We start from the raw sequence: 14,074 nt of genomic DNA on the forward strand, positions 1-14,074 counted from the left end.
GGCGTCTGTAGTCCCAGCTACTCGGGAGGCTGAGGCAGGAGAATGGCGTAAACCCGGGAGGCGGAGCTTGCAGTGAGCTGAGATCCGGCCACTGCACTCCAGCACCGGCGACAGAGTGAGACTCCGTCTCAGGAAAAAAAAAAAAAGTATAAAAAGAAGAAAAAGGGGGCGGGCACGGTGCATTGTGCCTGTAATCCCCGCACTTTGCAAAGTAGAGGCAGGAGATCCTTTGAGTTTAGGAGTTTGAGACCAATCTGCGCAACACAGCAAGACCCTGTCTGTACAAAAAATATAGACGCTAGTCTGGGCGCCGTGGCTCACGGCTGTAATCCCAGCACTTTGGGAGTCAGGCCTGCAGATCACGAGGTCAGGAGATCGAGACCATCCTGGCTAACACGGCGAAACTCCGTCTCTACTAAAAATACAAAAAATTAGCCAGGCGTGGTGGCAGACGCTTGTAGTCCTAGCTACTCAGGAGGCTGAGGCAGGAGAATGGCGTAAACCCGGGAGGCGGAGCTTGCAGTGAGCTGAGATCCTGCCACTGCACTCCAGCCTGGGCAACAGAACAAGACTCTGTTTCAAAAAAAAAAACACAAAAAACTGGAATTAGCCAGGTGTGGTGTTTGTGCGCCTGTAGTCCCAGTTACTCTGGAGGCTGAAGTGGGAAGACTGCTTGAGCCCAAGAGGTAGAGGTTGCACTGAGCCGAAATCAAGCCACTGCACCCCAGCCAGGGCAACATATGGAGACCCTGTCTCAAAAAAAAAAAAAAAAAAAAAAAAATTGGTCTGACGCAGTGGCTCACACCTGTAATCCCAGCACTTGGGAGACCAAGGTAGGCAGATCATGAGGTCAGGAGTTCAAGACTAGCCTGACCAACATGGTGAAACCCCATCCCTACTAAAAATACAAAAATTAAGCCACTGGGTGTGGTGGGTCATGCCTGTAATCCCAGCACTTTGGGAGGCCGAGGCGGGCAGATCACGAGGTCAGGAGATCAAGATCATCCTGGCTAACACGGTGAAACCCCATCTCTACTAAAAATACAAAAAATTAGCCAGACGTGGTGGCAGACGTCTGTAGTCCCAGCTACTCAGGAGGCTGAGGCAAGAGAATGGCGTGAACCCAGGAGGCAGAGCTTGCAGTGAGCTGAGATCCCGCCACTGCACTCCAACCTGGGCAACAGAGCGAGACTCTGTCTCAAAAAAAAAAAAAAGGTTGCTCAGTACCTGGCCAAAACAGAAGAGGCTCACTCACTGTACACAGAGGGAAAGAGGAAGGAGACGGTTTAACTTCTAAACTCACTAAAGCAGGAAAGGCAAATGTGGAATGTGCTCAGGAAATATCTGTGAGATGAATGAATTTGAGGGAAGTAAGGTACTAGATAATTACCTGCCCTACCCAGAACAAATCCTGTGCAATGTTTCCTTGAAAAGCAGGAAGTCAAGCTGGGCGCTGTGGCTCATGCCTGTAATCCCAGCCCTTTGGGAGGCCAAGGCATGCGAATCACCTGAGGTCAGGAGGTTGAGACCAGCCTGGCTAACATGGTGAAACCCCGTCTCTACTAAAAATACAAAAATTAGCCAGGCATGGTGGTGCGTGCCTGTAGTCCCAACTACTTGGGAGGCTGAGGCAGGAGAATTGCTTGAACCCAGGAGGCAGAGGTTGCAGTGAGCTGAGACAGCCACTGCACTCCAGACTGGGTAACAGAGTGAGACTTCATCTCAAAAAAAAAAAAAAAAGGCAGTTTGAATCGCGGTGCGACGAAGGAGTAGGTGGTGGGATCTCACCGTGGGTCCGATTAGCCTTTTCTCTGCCTTGCTTGCTTGAGCTTCAGCAGAATTCGAAATGGCTGGCGGTAAGGCTGGAAAGGACTCCGGAAAGGCCAAGACAAAGGCGGTTTCCCGCTCGCAGAGAGCCGGCTTGCAGTTCCCAGTGGGCCGTATTCATCGACACCTGAAATCTAGGACGACCAGTCATGGACGTGTGGGCGCGACTGCCGCTGTGTACAGCGCAGCCATCCTGGAGTACCTCACCGCAGAGGTACTTGAACTGGCAGGAAATGCATCAAAAGACTTAAAGGTAAAGCGTATTACCCCTCGTCACTTGCAACTTGCTATTCGTGGAGATGAAGAATTGGATTCGCTTATCAAGGCTACAATTGCTGGTGGTGGTGTCATTCCACACATCCACAAATCTCTGATTGGGAAGAAAGGACAACAGAAGACTGTCTAAAGGATGCCTGGATTCCTTGTTATCTCAGGACTCTAAATACTCTTAACAGCTGTCCAGTGTTGGTGATTCCAGTGGACTGTATCTCTGTGAAAAACACAATTTTGCCTTTTTGTAATTCTATTTGAGCAAGTTGGAAGTTTAATTAGCTTTCCAACCAACCAAATTTCTGCATTCGAGTCTTAACCATATTTAAGTGTTACTGTGGCTTCAAAGAAGCTATTGATTCTGAAGTAGTGGGTTTTGATTGAGTTGACTGTTTTTAAAAAACTGTTTGGATTTTAATTGTGATGCAGAAGTTATAGTAACAAACATTTGGTTTTGTACAGACATTATTTCCACTCTGGTGGATAAGCTCAATAAAGGTCATATCCCAAACTAAAAAAAAAAAAAAAAGAAAAAGAAAGAAAAGCAGGAAGTCTGGAAGAGGTGGATACTGATAGTGAAGCAACTAGTTCAGTTCTACAACTTGACAGCCACACCTGTGCCAGGCTGTCTACAAGGATATTTAGAATGAGTAAGACATTCCTTCAAGGAACTCCAGGAACATAGGCCTAACATGTTGCAATGTTTAGTGTCAAGCAGTGCACTAGAGACACATTATCACACTCAAACCTCACAACAATTCTCTGAGGTAGGAGTTATCACTCCCCTTTTATAGATGAAACAGAGGCTTAGAGTGCTTGATTTATTGAAGGTCAAACAGCCAGTAAATGGTGTAGCCAGGATTCCAACCTTGCCATCTCACTGAGACTGTACTTAATTACTGGAGGGACCGGGTGTGGTGGCTCATGCTGTAATCCCAGCACCTTAGGAGGCTGAGGCTGGTGGATCACCTGAGGTCAGGGATTCAAGACCAGCCTGGCCAACATGGTGAAACCCCATCTCTACTAAAAATACAAACATTAGCTGGGCATGGTGGTGGGCTCCTGTAATCCCAGCTACTCAGGAGGCTGAGGCAGGGCAATTGCTTGAATCAGGGAGGCTGAGGCAGGGCCATTGCTTGAATCAGGGAGGTGGAGGTTGCAGTGAGCCGAGATCACACTGCACTCCAGCCTGGGCAACAGGGCAAGACTCGGTCTCAAAACCAAAAAAAAAAGAAAAATTACTCGAGGAACCTAGAAGAAGAAATGATCAATTTTGCTTGGGGGTGTATCTAGAAAGACTTCACTGAGGTCATTTAAAGAACAAAAAGGATGGCTGGGTTCCAGCGCAGTGGCTCATGCCTGTAATCCTAGCACTTTCGAATACCAGGGCAGGCAGATCACCTGCGGTCCAGAGTTCGAGACCAGCCTGGTCAACATAGTGAAACCCCGTCGCTACTAAAAATAAAAAAATTAGCCGAGCATGGTGGCAGGCACCTGTAATCCCAGCTACTTGGGAGGCTGAGGCAGGAGAATCACTCGAACCCAGGAGGCGGAGGTTGCAGTGAGCCGAGATCACGCCACCGCACTCTAGCCTGGGCAGCAGAGCGAGACTCTACCTCAAAAAACAACAAGAACAAAAAAATACAAACAGCAAACAAGTGTTCCCAGGTGCCTACCAAGTGGTCAGGCACTGCACTTACCTCACTGACTGCAGTAACCACCCTTTGAGGTTGTGGCATTGCCTCCATTTTCCAGGCAAGGAAATAGACTGAGAGCTGGGGTTAGTCAGGTCATGACTGCATGTGCCACTCCCGCGAAATCTCATTTGATGTGGTTCGTGAGGCCACGGCACGGACAACTTCCTCCTTGTGTCCACTGAGGATACGGCTTTGTACAACACTTTCTGGTTTCTGAACTACTTACAAACCTCCCTGTCCTGTGAGAAAGGAAGAACAGTTATTACCATCTGCATCTGATGATGAAACAAAGGACGCTGCAGAGGAGCAGCACTAACCACTCCTTCCCTCCAGTCCTGTCATCCCACTGCCGGTGTCCCACCCTCCTTGCACCCTGCACTTGACCAGCTAATAAGCCCCCTCACTTTTTCCTCTGTGAAGCCACCCTAGATAATTCCCCACCCACGAATGGTCCCTCCTCATCTCAGAGAGCTCTCCATGCACACCTGTTACCGTTTCTGTCTTTATCTGTAAATATCTGTGTCTGACTTCCATGCCTCACACGCCTCTATAGGGCAAAGACTGTGTCTTAAACATCTCGGTATTGTCAGTATTTTGCACAGTGAATTTTTTTTTTTTTTAATCATATCAGCTTTATTTGTACCTTTTTTGACATTTCTATCAAAAAAGCAGTGTGCCTGCTGTGGTTCCCATTCTCTGGGATTTAGAAGCCTCTACCTCATTCTCCACCCAAATCTGTGTTCTAGGCTCTTCCTAAAGTTGTCACCCATACATGCCCTCCAGAGTTTTATAGTGCATATAATCTGTAACAGATGGGAGGAAGCCAATTGCCCTTTAGAAATATGCCTGCAATTGCCTCACTTCCTGTGTCATGTGACACTCCCAGTCATCACATGACCCATCCATGTCAGGAAGCCGGAATTACTTGCAGGGCTGACCTAGTGCCTATAGCTACGGCAGGTACCTGCATCCTTGTTTTTGTTTAGCGGATCCTCTATCCTTCAGAGACTCTGGAACCCCTGTGGTCTTCTCCTCATCCAATGACCCTGAGGTGATGGAGTTTTCCAGAGAGGTAAGAGAGAGCTCCCAATCAGCACTGTCACAGTGCTTCTGGAATCCTGGCACTGGAATTCAGTGAATGACAGACTGTCTTTGAATCCAGGGCCATCGTGGCTCTTTGAGCAAGGCACAGATGGAGGGAGGGGTCGAAGTTGAAATGGGTGGGAAGAGTGGTGGGGAGCGTCCTGATTTGGAGTGGGCAGAGAGTTGTCATCAGAAAGGTTGCAGGGAGAGCTGCACCCAGGTGTCTATGGGCCTTGTCCTAATGAATGTGGGAGATTAGGCCATGGGCACCCAAAGGCAGCTAAACTCTGCCCAGGAGAGAAGTTGAGGGGGGAGAGGGGCTTGCTTTTCAGCCACTCCTCATTCTGTCCTCAGGAATGTCCCAAGCCTTCGGGTAGGGTAAGCATCATGGCCGCCAGCTTCACAGGATTGCTTCTACTTCAGGCAGTGTCATGGGCATCAGGTAGGTGAGTCAAGGCGGTGGTGAAGTAGCACAGAGGCTCCCTTCTGCCTCGTAGTCCTTTGGTAGCCTTCCAGTACTCTGGTGGTAGACTTTTAATAGGTGCTCAATAAATCCTTTTTAGTGACTGAGACCAACTTTGGGGTGAGGAGTTTTGAAATCATATTCTTTCTCTCCGAGCAGCTGTGTCCGTTCTCCACATCCTCATCAGACCTCACCTCTGCTTGGGCTCCCTCCCTCCCAGGTGGCGCCCCTGCATCCCTAAAAGCTTCAGCTACAACTTGGTGGTCTGTGTCTGCAATGCCACATACTGTGACTCTCTTGATCCCCTGACCTTTCCTGCCCTCGGTACCTTCAGCCGCTATGAGACTACACGCAGTGGGCGACGGATGAAGCTGAGTACGGGGACCATCCAGGCCAATCGCACAGGCACAGGTAACCATTACACCCTTCACCCCCCAGGCCAGGCTGGGTCCTCTTAGAGGTAAACGGTGTCAGTGATCATCAAGGAATTCCCCCCCTGGGCACTGAGACCCTTATTCCCTGTGGATGTCCTCAGGCCTGCTACTGACCCTGCAGCCAGAACAGAAGTTCCAGAAAGTGAAGGGATTTGGAGGGGCCATGACAGATGCTGCTGCTCTCAACATCCTTGCCCTGTCACCCCCTGCCCAAAATTTGCTACTTAAATCGTACTTCTCTGAAGAAGGTGAGGAGGAAGGGGACAAGATGACATAGCGCCATTGACACTTTTTGTTTTTTTATTTTTTAATTTTTTTGAGACAGAATCTCACTCTGCTCACTCTGTCGCCGAGACAGGAGTGCAGAGGGCATGATCTCCACCCACAGCAACCTCTGCCTCCCAGGCTATAGTGATTCTCCTGCCTCAGCCTCCTGAGTAGCTGGAATTATAGGCATGCGCCACTACCACCTGGCTAATTTTTGTATTTTTAGTAGAGACAGGGTTTCATCATGTTGACTAGGCTAGGCTTAAACTCCTGACCTCAAATGATCCACCTGCCTTAGCCTCCCAAAATGCTGGGATTACAGGTGTGAGCCACCGAGCCCAGCCAACATGTTTCTCTTTTTTTTTTTGAGGAGTCTCGCACTGTCGCCCAGGCTGGAGTGCAGTGGCACAATCTCGGCTCACTGAACCTCCACCTCCTGGGTTCAAGTGATTCTCCTGTCTCAGCCTTCCGAGTACCTGGGATTACAGGTGCCTGCCACCATGCCCGGCTCATTTTCTGTATTTTTAGTAGAGATGGGGTTTCACTATGTTGGCCAGGATGATAGCGAACTCCTGACCTTGTGATCTGCCCGCCTCAGCCTCCCAAAGTGCTGGGATTACAGGCATGAGCCACCAACACTTTTCTTTGCCCTTTCTTTGGACCCTGACTTCTGCCCATCCCTGACATTTGGTTCCTGTTTTAATGCCCTCTGAAATAAGATTTCCCTGCTTATCATCTGCTAACTATTATGGACTCAGGCTCAGAAAGGCCTGTGCTTCACCCAGGTGCCAGCCTCCACAGGTTCCAACCCAGGAGCCCAAGTTCCCTTTGGCCCTGACTCAGACACTATTAGGACTGACAAGTGATAAGCAGAGTCCTGTACTTTCCTATTGACTTAGACTACCATATCTTGATCATCCTTTTCTGTAGGAATCGGATATAACATCATCCGCGTACCCATGGCCAGCTGTGACTTCTCCATCCGCACCTACACATATGCAGACACCCCTGATGATTTCCAGTTGCACAACTTCAGCCTCCCAGAGGAAGATACCAAGCTCAAGGTAGGCATTCTAGCTTTTTCAGGCTCTGATGGCCCTGATGTCTGGGGGTTGAGAAGCTGTACGGTAGGTCTGCTTGTAGAGATGTTTTGTCCCCTGCTATTTTGTCCCCGGGGTGGGAGGGTGGGGGCTGATGGCTGAACCAGATGCACTGGTTGGGCTAGTATGTGTTCCAACTCTGGGTGCTTCTCTCTTCACTACCTTTGTCTTTAGATACCCCTGATTCACCGAGCCCTGCAATTGGCCCAGCGTCCCGTTTCACTCCTTGCCAGCCCCTGGACATCACCCACTTGGCTCAAGACCAATGGAGCGGTGAATGGGAAGGGGTCACTCAAGGGACAGCCCGGAGACATCTACCACCAGACCTGGGCCAGATACTTTGTGAAGTAAGGGATCAGCAAGGCTGTGGGATCAGGACTGGCCTCCCCTTTGGCCACGCTGATCTATGTCCCGACCCTCAACCTAGTTCCACTTTCAGATCTGCCTCTCCTCAGCTCACCTTTCTACCTTCTGGGCCTTTCAGACTTGGGCCTGTCAATCTTGCCCACTCCATCAGGCTTCCTGTTCTCTCAGTCTGGCCCACTTTCTTTTTCTTCTTTTTTTTTTTTTGAGAAGGAGTCTCTCTCTCTGTCACCCAGGCTGGAGTGCCGTGGCGCCATCTTCGCTCACTGTAACCTCTGCCTCTCGAGTTCAAGTGATTCTCCTGCCTCAGCCTTCCAAGTAGCTGGGATTATAGGTGCCTGCCACCATGCCCAGCTAATTTTTCTGTTTTTAGTAGAGACGGGGTTTCCCCAGGTTGGGTAGGCTGTTCTCTAACTCCTGACCTCAAGTGATCTACCTGCCTCAGCCTCCCAAAGTGCTGGGATTACAGGCGTGAGCCAACACACCCAGCTGGTCTGCTCCACCTTCTTGGCTGGATCACTCATGACCTTTCTCTTGCCAGGTTCCTGGATGCCTATGCAGAGCACAAGTTACAGTTCTGGGCAGTGACAGCTGAAAATGAGCCTTCTGCTGGGCTATTGAGTGGATACCCCTTCCAGTGCCTGGGCTTCACCCCTGAACATCAGCGAGACTTCATTGCCCGTGACCTAGGTCCTACCCTCGCCAACAGTACTCACCACAATGTCCGCCTGCTCATGCTGGATGACCAACGCTTGCTGCTGCCCCACTGGGCAAAGGTGGTAAGGCCCAGACCTGCATGGTGCTCCAGTGACCTTCAAATCTAGCCTCCAAATGACTGGCTCCCAAACTTAGAGCAATTTCTCTACCCAACTGTGGATTCCTAGAGCACCATTTCCCTGGGCCTCCAGGGCGCCATGGATCCCACAGTTATCACTTTAAACCTTTCTAGGGGCCAGACGAGGTGGCTCACTCATGTAACCCCAGCACTTTGGGAGGCCGAGGTGGGCGGATCACCTGAGGTCAGGAGTTTAAGACCAGCCTGGCCAACGTGTTGAAACCCTGTCTCTACTAAAATAAAAAAAAAAAAATTATCTGGGCATGATGGTGGGTACCTGTAATCCCAGCTACTTGGGGGGCTGAGAAGGGAGAATCAGTTGAACCCGGGAGATGGTGGTTGCGGTGAGATGAGATCGTGCCACTGCACTCCAGTCCGGCGACTGAGTGAGAATGCATCTCAAAAAAAAAAAAAAAACCTCTCTCTAGGCTTGGGGCGGTGGTTCATATCTGTAATCTCAGCACTATGGGAGGCCAAGGTGGGTGGATCACTTGAACCTAAGAAATTCAAGACCAGCCTGGGAAACATGGTGAAATCCCATCTCTACAAAAAAAACAAAAACTATATGTGTATACACACACACACACACACAAATTAGCTGGGTGTGGCACCCGTGTAGTCCCAGCTACTCACGAGGCTAACGCAGGAGGATCAATTGACCCTAGGAAGTCAAGGCTGCAGGGAGCTATGATTGTGCCACTGTACTCCAGCCTGAGTGATGGAGTTATATCCTGTCTCAAAAACAAAAAAAAATATCTCCCCAAACCTCTCTAGTTGCATTCTTCCCATCACCCATTGCCAGGATTCCTATAAGAGGAATTGGAAGTTCCAGAAGCCTGTGTGCAAGGTCCAGGGTCACTTGCTCTTCCTTTGCAGGTACTGACAGACCCAGAGGCAGCTAAGTATGTTCATGGCATTGCTGTACATTGGTACCTGGACTTTCTGGCTCCAGCCAAAGCCACCCTAGGGGAGACACACCGCCTGTTCCCCAACACCATGCTCTTTGCCTCAGAGGCCTGTGTGGGCTCCAAGTTCTGGGAGCAGAGTGTGCGGCTAGGCTCCTGGGATCGAGGGATGCAGTACAGCCACAGCATCATCACGGTAAGCCACCCCAGTCTGCCTTCCTGCAAAGCAGACCTCAGACCCCTTAGTAGTCTCACGAAAGACTGACAGACCTTTCCTGTCCAGCTTCCCCCAGCTAGCCTGCCCTTTTGGGCAACTGGGGAACCATGATTCCCCATCTTGCCTTTCCTTCACAGGACTGCACACCTCATTGCACTTTTTCTTTTTTTTTTGAGACAAAGTTTGGCTCTGTCGCCCAGGCTGGAGTGCAGTGGCATGATCTCGGCTCACTGCAAGCTCCGCCACCCGGGTTCACGTCATTCTCCTGCCTCAGCTTCCCAAGTAGCTGGGACTGCAGGTGCCTGCCACCACGACCAGCTAATTTTTTTGTATTTTTAGTAAAGACGGGGTTTCACCGTGTTAACCAGGATGGTCTCGATCTCCTGACCTTGTGATCCGCCCACCTCAGCCTCCCAAAGCACTGGGATTACAGGCATGAGGCACCACGCCCGGCTCATAGCCCCTTTTGCAACTACTGATGCACTTGCACCTGCCTCAGACTTCTCAGCTCCCCTTGAGATGCCTCAATCTTCACACCCCCAACTCCTTAGAGGCTAAGGAATGTGCCCCTCACAGGGCTGAGCTACCCACAGCCACTTCTCCCTCATGTGACCCTTACCTACAGTCTCTGGGAGCCCCCAGTGTTGAGCCTTTGTCTCTTTGCCTTTGTCCTTACCCCAGAACCTCCTGTACCATGTGGTCGGCTGGACCGACTGGAACCTCGCCCTGAACCCCGAAGGAGGACCCAACTGGGTGCGTAATTTTGTCGACAGTCCCGTCATTGTAGACATCACCAAGGACACGTTTTACAAACAGCCCATGTTCTACCACCTTGGTCACTTCAGGTGAGTGGAGGGCGGGCACCCCCATTCCATACCAGGCTTATCATCTCCTACATCAGATGGCTTACATCACTCTACACCATGAGGGAGCAGGAAGGTGTTTAGGGTGGACCTCGGGAGAGGCACACCCATCCCCTTTTGCACCATGGAGGCAGGAAGTGACTAGGTAGCAACAGACAACCCCAATGCCTGAGGCTGGACTGTGATGTAGAAAAGCAGGGTCAGTGCCCAGCAGCATGGCTCCAGGTCTAGAGACCCAGGGCAGAGCTTCTGCAGGAGTCATGAGGTGGGTATATGGGTGGGTGACTTCTTAGATGAGGGTTTCATGGGCGGTACCCCGACGGACTCTGACCATCTGTTCCCACATTCAGCAAGTTCATTCCTGAGGGCTCCCAGAGAGTGGGGCTGGTTGCCAGTCAGAAGAACGACCTGGACACAGTGGCACTGATGCATCCCGATGGCTCTGCCGTTGTGGTCGTGCTAAACCGGTGAGGGCAATAGTGGGGTCTGGGAAGTGGGCTGAAGACAGGGTCGGGGGCCTTGGCAGGATCACACTCTTAGCTTCTCCTCCCCACTCCCTAGCTCCTCTAAGGATGTGCCTCTTACCATCAAGGATCCTGCCGTGGGCTTCCTGGAGACGATCTCACCTGGCTACTCCATTCACACCTACCTGTGGTGTCGCCAGTGATGGAGTGGATACTCAAGCTCAGCCTGAGCATTAAAGGGACAGAGTCAGCTCACACGCTGTCTGTGGCTAAAGAGGGCACAGCAGGGCCAGGGTGAGCTTACAGCGACATAAGCCCAAGGGCAGTGGTTTGGGTGATTCACTTTCCCCTCTAGGTGGTGCCAGGGGCTGGAGGCCCCTAGAAAAAGATCAGTAAGCCCCAGTGTCCCCCCAGCCCCCATGCTTATGTGAACGTGCACTGTGTGCTGCTTGCTTTGGAAACTGGACCTGGGCCCAGGCCTAGGGTGAGCTCACTGTCGTACAAACACAAGATGAAGGGTGAGGGTAAGGAAAAGAAGAGACTAGGAAAGCTGGGCCCAAAACTGGAGACTGTTTGTCTTTCCTGGAGATGCAGAACTGGGCCCGTGGAGCAGCAGTGTCAGCATCAGGGCGGAAGCCTTAAAGCAGCAGCAGGTGTGCCCAGGCACCCAGATGGTTCCTGTGGGACTAACCAGGAAAAATGGCAGCTCTTAAAGGAGAAAATGTTTGAGCCCAGTCAGTGTGAGTGGCTTTATTCTGGGGGGCAGCACCCCGTGTCCGGCTGTACCAGCAAAGAGGAGGCACGGGGGCCTCTGGAATGCACGAGAGTAGAAAAACCAGTCCTGGGAGCGTGAGGACAAATCATTCCTCTTCATCCTCCTCAGCCATGCCCAGGGCCCGGGTGCCTGGGGCCCGAGCAGGCGTTGCCCGCTGGATGGAGACAATGCCGCTGAGCAAGGCGTAGCCCACCATGGCTGCCAGTCCTGCCAGCACAGATAAGATCTGGTTCCGGCGCCGGTATGGCTCCTCCTCAGTCTCTGGGCCTGCTGGTGTCTGGCGTGGCGGTGGTACCTCAGCTGAGGGTCAAGGAAGGAAGGTGAGTTAGGGGAACTAGTTCTCGGATCCCTGCCCACTCTCCCCAGGGCTGCCCCTCCCATCTGCCCCTTACCTCCATCCCAGGGGAAGTAGAGACTGAGGATGTGGGTACAATAGGCACAGAGGTTGTGCAGCCCCCGCAGGTGGGCCTGCAGCTTCCCACTGGGCAGCTTTGCCTGCAGCAGCAGGGCCAAGTAGCTAAAGACGAAGGCGTCCAAGGAGGCAGGGCTGGAGCAGAGAGAGAAGGGTGGGATGGAGGAGAAGCACTGGGACAGAAGGGGTAAAGATGGAGCTGGAGGAAGAGTCAGCCCTTGAGGTGGGCTCTGGGCAGCAGGCGGCCATCAGGGAAGACAGGACACACAGTTCGAGACCTGGTACTGGGAGAGATCCCCAGGTGGCGCCAGCCTGGCCCTGAATAGGGCTCTATCCCAGGGCTGCATAAAGGGCACATTCAGTGCCCCACAGCTCTTCAGGCCCCTCCTGTGCCTGGCTGCCCTCCCACCCTACCCTTTTGTACCTCTGAGAAGGCTCTGGCCCCACACACAGGCCCACTGTCAGCAGGGCCAGTATCTGTCCCAAGGACCTCCTGTCCAGCGCCTGAGCCCACCCCAGCCCCAGCCCCAGCCCCAGCTGCTCCATCTGAACCTGTATCTTCTTCCAAGCCACCCATTACCCTCTTGGAGTCAGACTCACGCATCTCCAAAGAAGAACTTTTGAGAGCCCAGGCGCTGAGAGAGCAGGGTCAGACACTCTCGAGCCTCTCGGTACAGCTGTAGGGACGACACAGGTAGGCTTGCAGCTGCGGGAACAGTTCCACCTCCCCACCTAAGCATTCCCATTCCTGGCCAGCATCCTTAGGGCTCATCTCATACAACAGGCCCCGGTCTCAGAGCTACCTCCTTCTCCAGCTCTTCCTCATCCTCAGGCACGTGCTCCCCACTCAGCAGCTCTAGCCGTTCCATGTACTGCCGCTGCATGCGGCCAGGCAGGAAGAAGTTGAGGGGAAAGGGCATAGCCTCTGCATACCACTTCCGGGTCACTTCCACATAGTTCTTGGTGTCTATCCAGAAAGTATGTACCTGGATTGGGTAGGCAGGAAGAAACAGGCAGGTCTGAGCCAGTGCACCTGTCTGATTCAAGGTGGGCTCTGACCCCCATGCTGTCCTGAGTCTCTGGGTGGGTCTATGTGTGCCCAACCCCTCCCCTGCTAACCATGGATGCTGGGAGGTCTGGGCACACTCACCAGCACCGGGAGCAACTTCTCCTCCAGGAGAGACATGAAGGCCAGGGTGTCTGCCCCTTGCCGAGCTGACAGATCATAATCAGCATTGTACTTCTGTGGAGGAAATATCCATGGCGTGGACACTGGGGGGCTGCAGGGGCACTTCACCAGGGAAGAAGGAGTCCTGTCTGGTACCCCCCTCACTGCCCTCTGAGTGTAGTGGAGGTAGAGCAAGGAACTTTTCCTGCCAAGGTTCCCTTGCCTGGGCCCAGCCAGTAGCCTGTTGCTGTTGGCAAAAAGCCTGGGCCTTGGAGCCTGCTGGCCGTCAAGGTCCAGCGCCCAATGCGGGGAAGGAGGGAAGGCTCCGCCGCAAACTAGGAGCAGCTCCCAGAATTTCCATGGAAAGCTGGAAGGACGCCTGCTGACGGCAGCTTTCTAACGGTAACTTCCCCGACCCAGACACCACAAAGCTAGCACAGCGGAGCTCAGATGCAGGCTGGGACTTGGTCCATGCCTCAGGAACCAGGGAAAGCCATCCTCACACTCCCTGGATCCAGGGAACCCACGCCCAGGGCCCCCCAGCTGGTTCCCTCAGTGCCCAGCTCTTGCTATTTATTCCACTTCATTCCATGGCCCAGACACCACTACCACATACACATTCCACCCATACCCCCAGGTCTCAGCCTGCCCTACCTTCCCAGGCTCCAGTCCCTGCTCCTCAGCATCCCCCTCCACATCCTGAGTAAACTTTGTCCCCAGATAACCTCTTGAGCATGATCCTTAAATCTCCCTGAGCCTCAGTTTCTCCCGTGTGGAACGGGGGTAAGAATCTCTTTCTCTCAATGCCCCTGTGTTAGGAAATAATTTAGAATACTTTGGAAACTGGAAAAGCTCTGTTCACACCTAAGGAATCAGGGCAGTGGCCCTGGCCCTGCCAGGAACCTTGTCTTTTATCTGGATCCTCTCTTTT

The 14,074-nt window shown here is 52.3% G+C and overlaps 3 protein-coding genes across 6 annotated transcripts in view; 2 read left to right on the top strand and 1 right to left on the bottom strand.

Moving 5' to 3' along the window:
• Positions 1-1,729: 1,729 nt before the first annotated feature.
• Positions 1,730-2,608, top strand: LOC113224463 (histone H2A.Z). Its single transcript, XM_026453620.2, has one exon. The coding sequence runs from the start codon at positions 1,847-1,849 to the stop codon at positions 2,231-2,233; it is 387 nt and encodes a 128-aa protein (XP_026309405.1). The 5' UTR covers positions 1,730-1,846; the 3' UTR covers positions 2,234-2,608.
• Positions 2,609-4,683: 2,075 nt separating this feature from the next.
• On the top strand, positions 4,684-13,291 carry LOC111543753 (lysosomal acid glucosylceramidase). Of its 3 annotated transcripts, XM_026453623.1 has the most exons (11): positions 4,684-4,866; positions 5,232-5,323; positions 5,561-5,751; positions 5,876-6,022; positions 6,972-7,105; positions 7,316-7,488; positions 8,046-8,283; positions 9,216-9,440; positions 10,143-10,306; positions 10,675-10,791; positions 10,886-11,522. In XM_026453623.1, exons 1-11 carry the CDS (start codon positions 4,849-4,851, stop codon positions 10,989-10,991), a joined length of 1,605 nt encoding a protein of 534 aa, XP_026309408.1. In that variant the 5' UTR covers positions 4,684-4,848; the 3' UTR covers positions 10,992-11,522. The 3 variants fall into 3 exon arrangements, 1 of the variants encoding a protein (XP_026309408.1); XR_004228811.1 differs by lacking the exons at positions 4,684-4,866; positions 5,232-5,323; positions 5,561-5,751 and adding exons at positions 11,672-11,883; positions 12,545-13,291 and having other exon boundaries at positions 10,886-11,082; XR_003309193.2 differs by lacking the exons at positions 4,684-4,866; positions 5,232-5,323; positions 5,561-5,751 and adding an exon at positions 11,672-11,962 and having other exon boundaries at positions 10,886-11,082.
• Positions 11,524-14,074, bottom strand: part of LOC111543751 (metaxin-1) — a 10,128-nt gene continuing 7,577 nt past the window's right edge. For both annotated transcript variants that reach the window (XM_026453622.2, XM_026453621.2), the window contains exons 4-8: positions 13,126-13,218; positions 12,779-12,961; positions 12,576-12,652; positions 11,956-12,110; positions 11,524-11,863 (exon numbers count right to left, since the gene is read on the bottom strand). In XM_026453622.2, coding sequence (XP_026309407.1) covers positions 11,649-11,863; positions 11,956-12,110; positions 12,576-12,652; positions 12,779-12,961; positions 13,126-13,218 — 723 coding nt within the window. In that variant the 3' untranslated portion in view covers positions 11,524-11,648. The remainder of the gene's footprint in view (positions 11,864-11,955; positions 12,111-12,575; positions 12,653-12,778; positions 12,962-13,125; positions 13,219-14,074) is intronic.

This window comes from Piliocolobus tephrosceles, unplaced genomic scaffold, assembly GCF_002776525.5.
Source record: "Piliocolobus tephrosceles isolate RC106 unplaced genomic scaffold, ASM277652v3 unscaffolded_44882, whole genome shotgun sequence".
Taxonomy (NCBI): Eukaryota; Metazoa; Chordata; class Mammalia; order Primates; family Cercopithecidae; genus Piliocolobus; species Piliocolobus tephrosceles.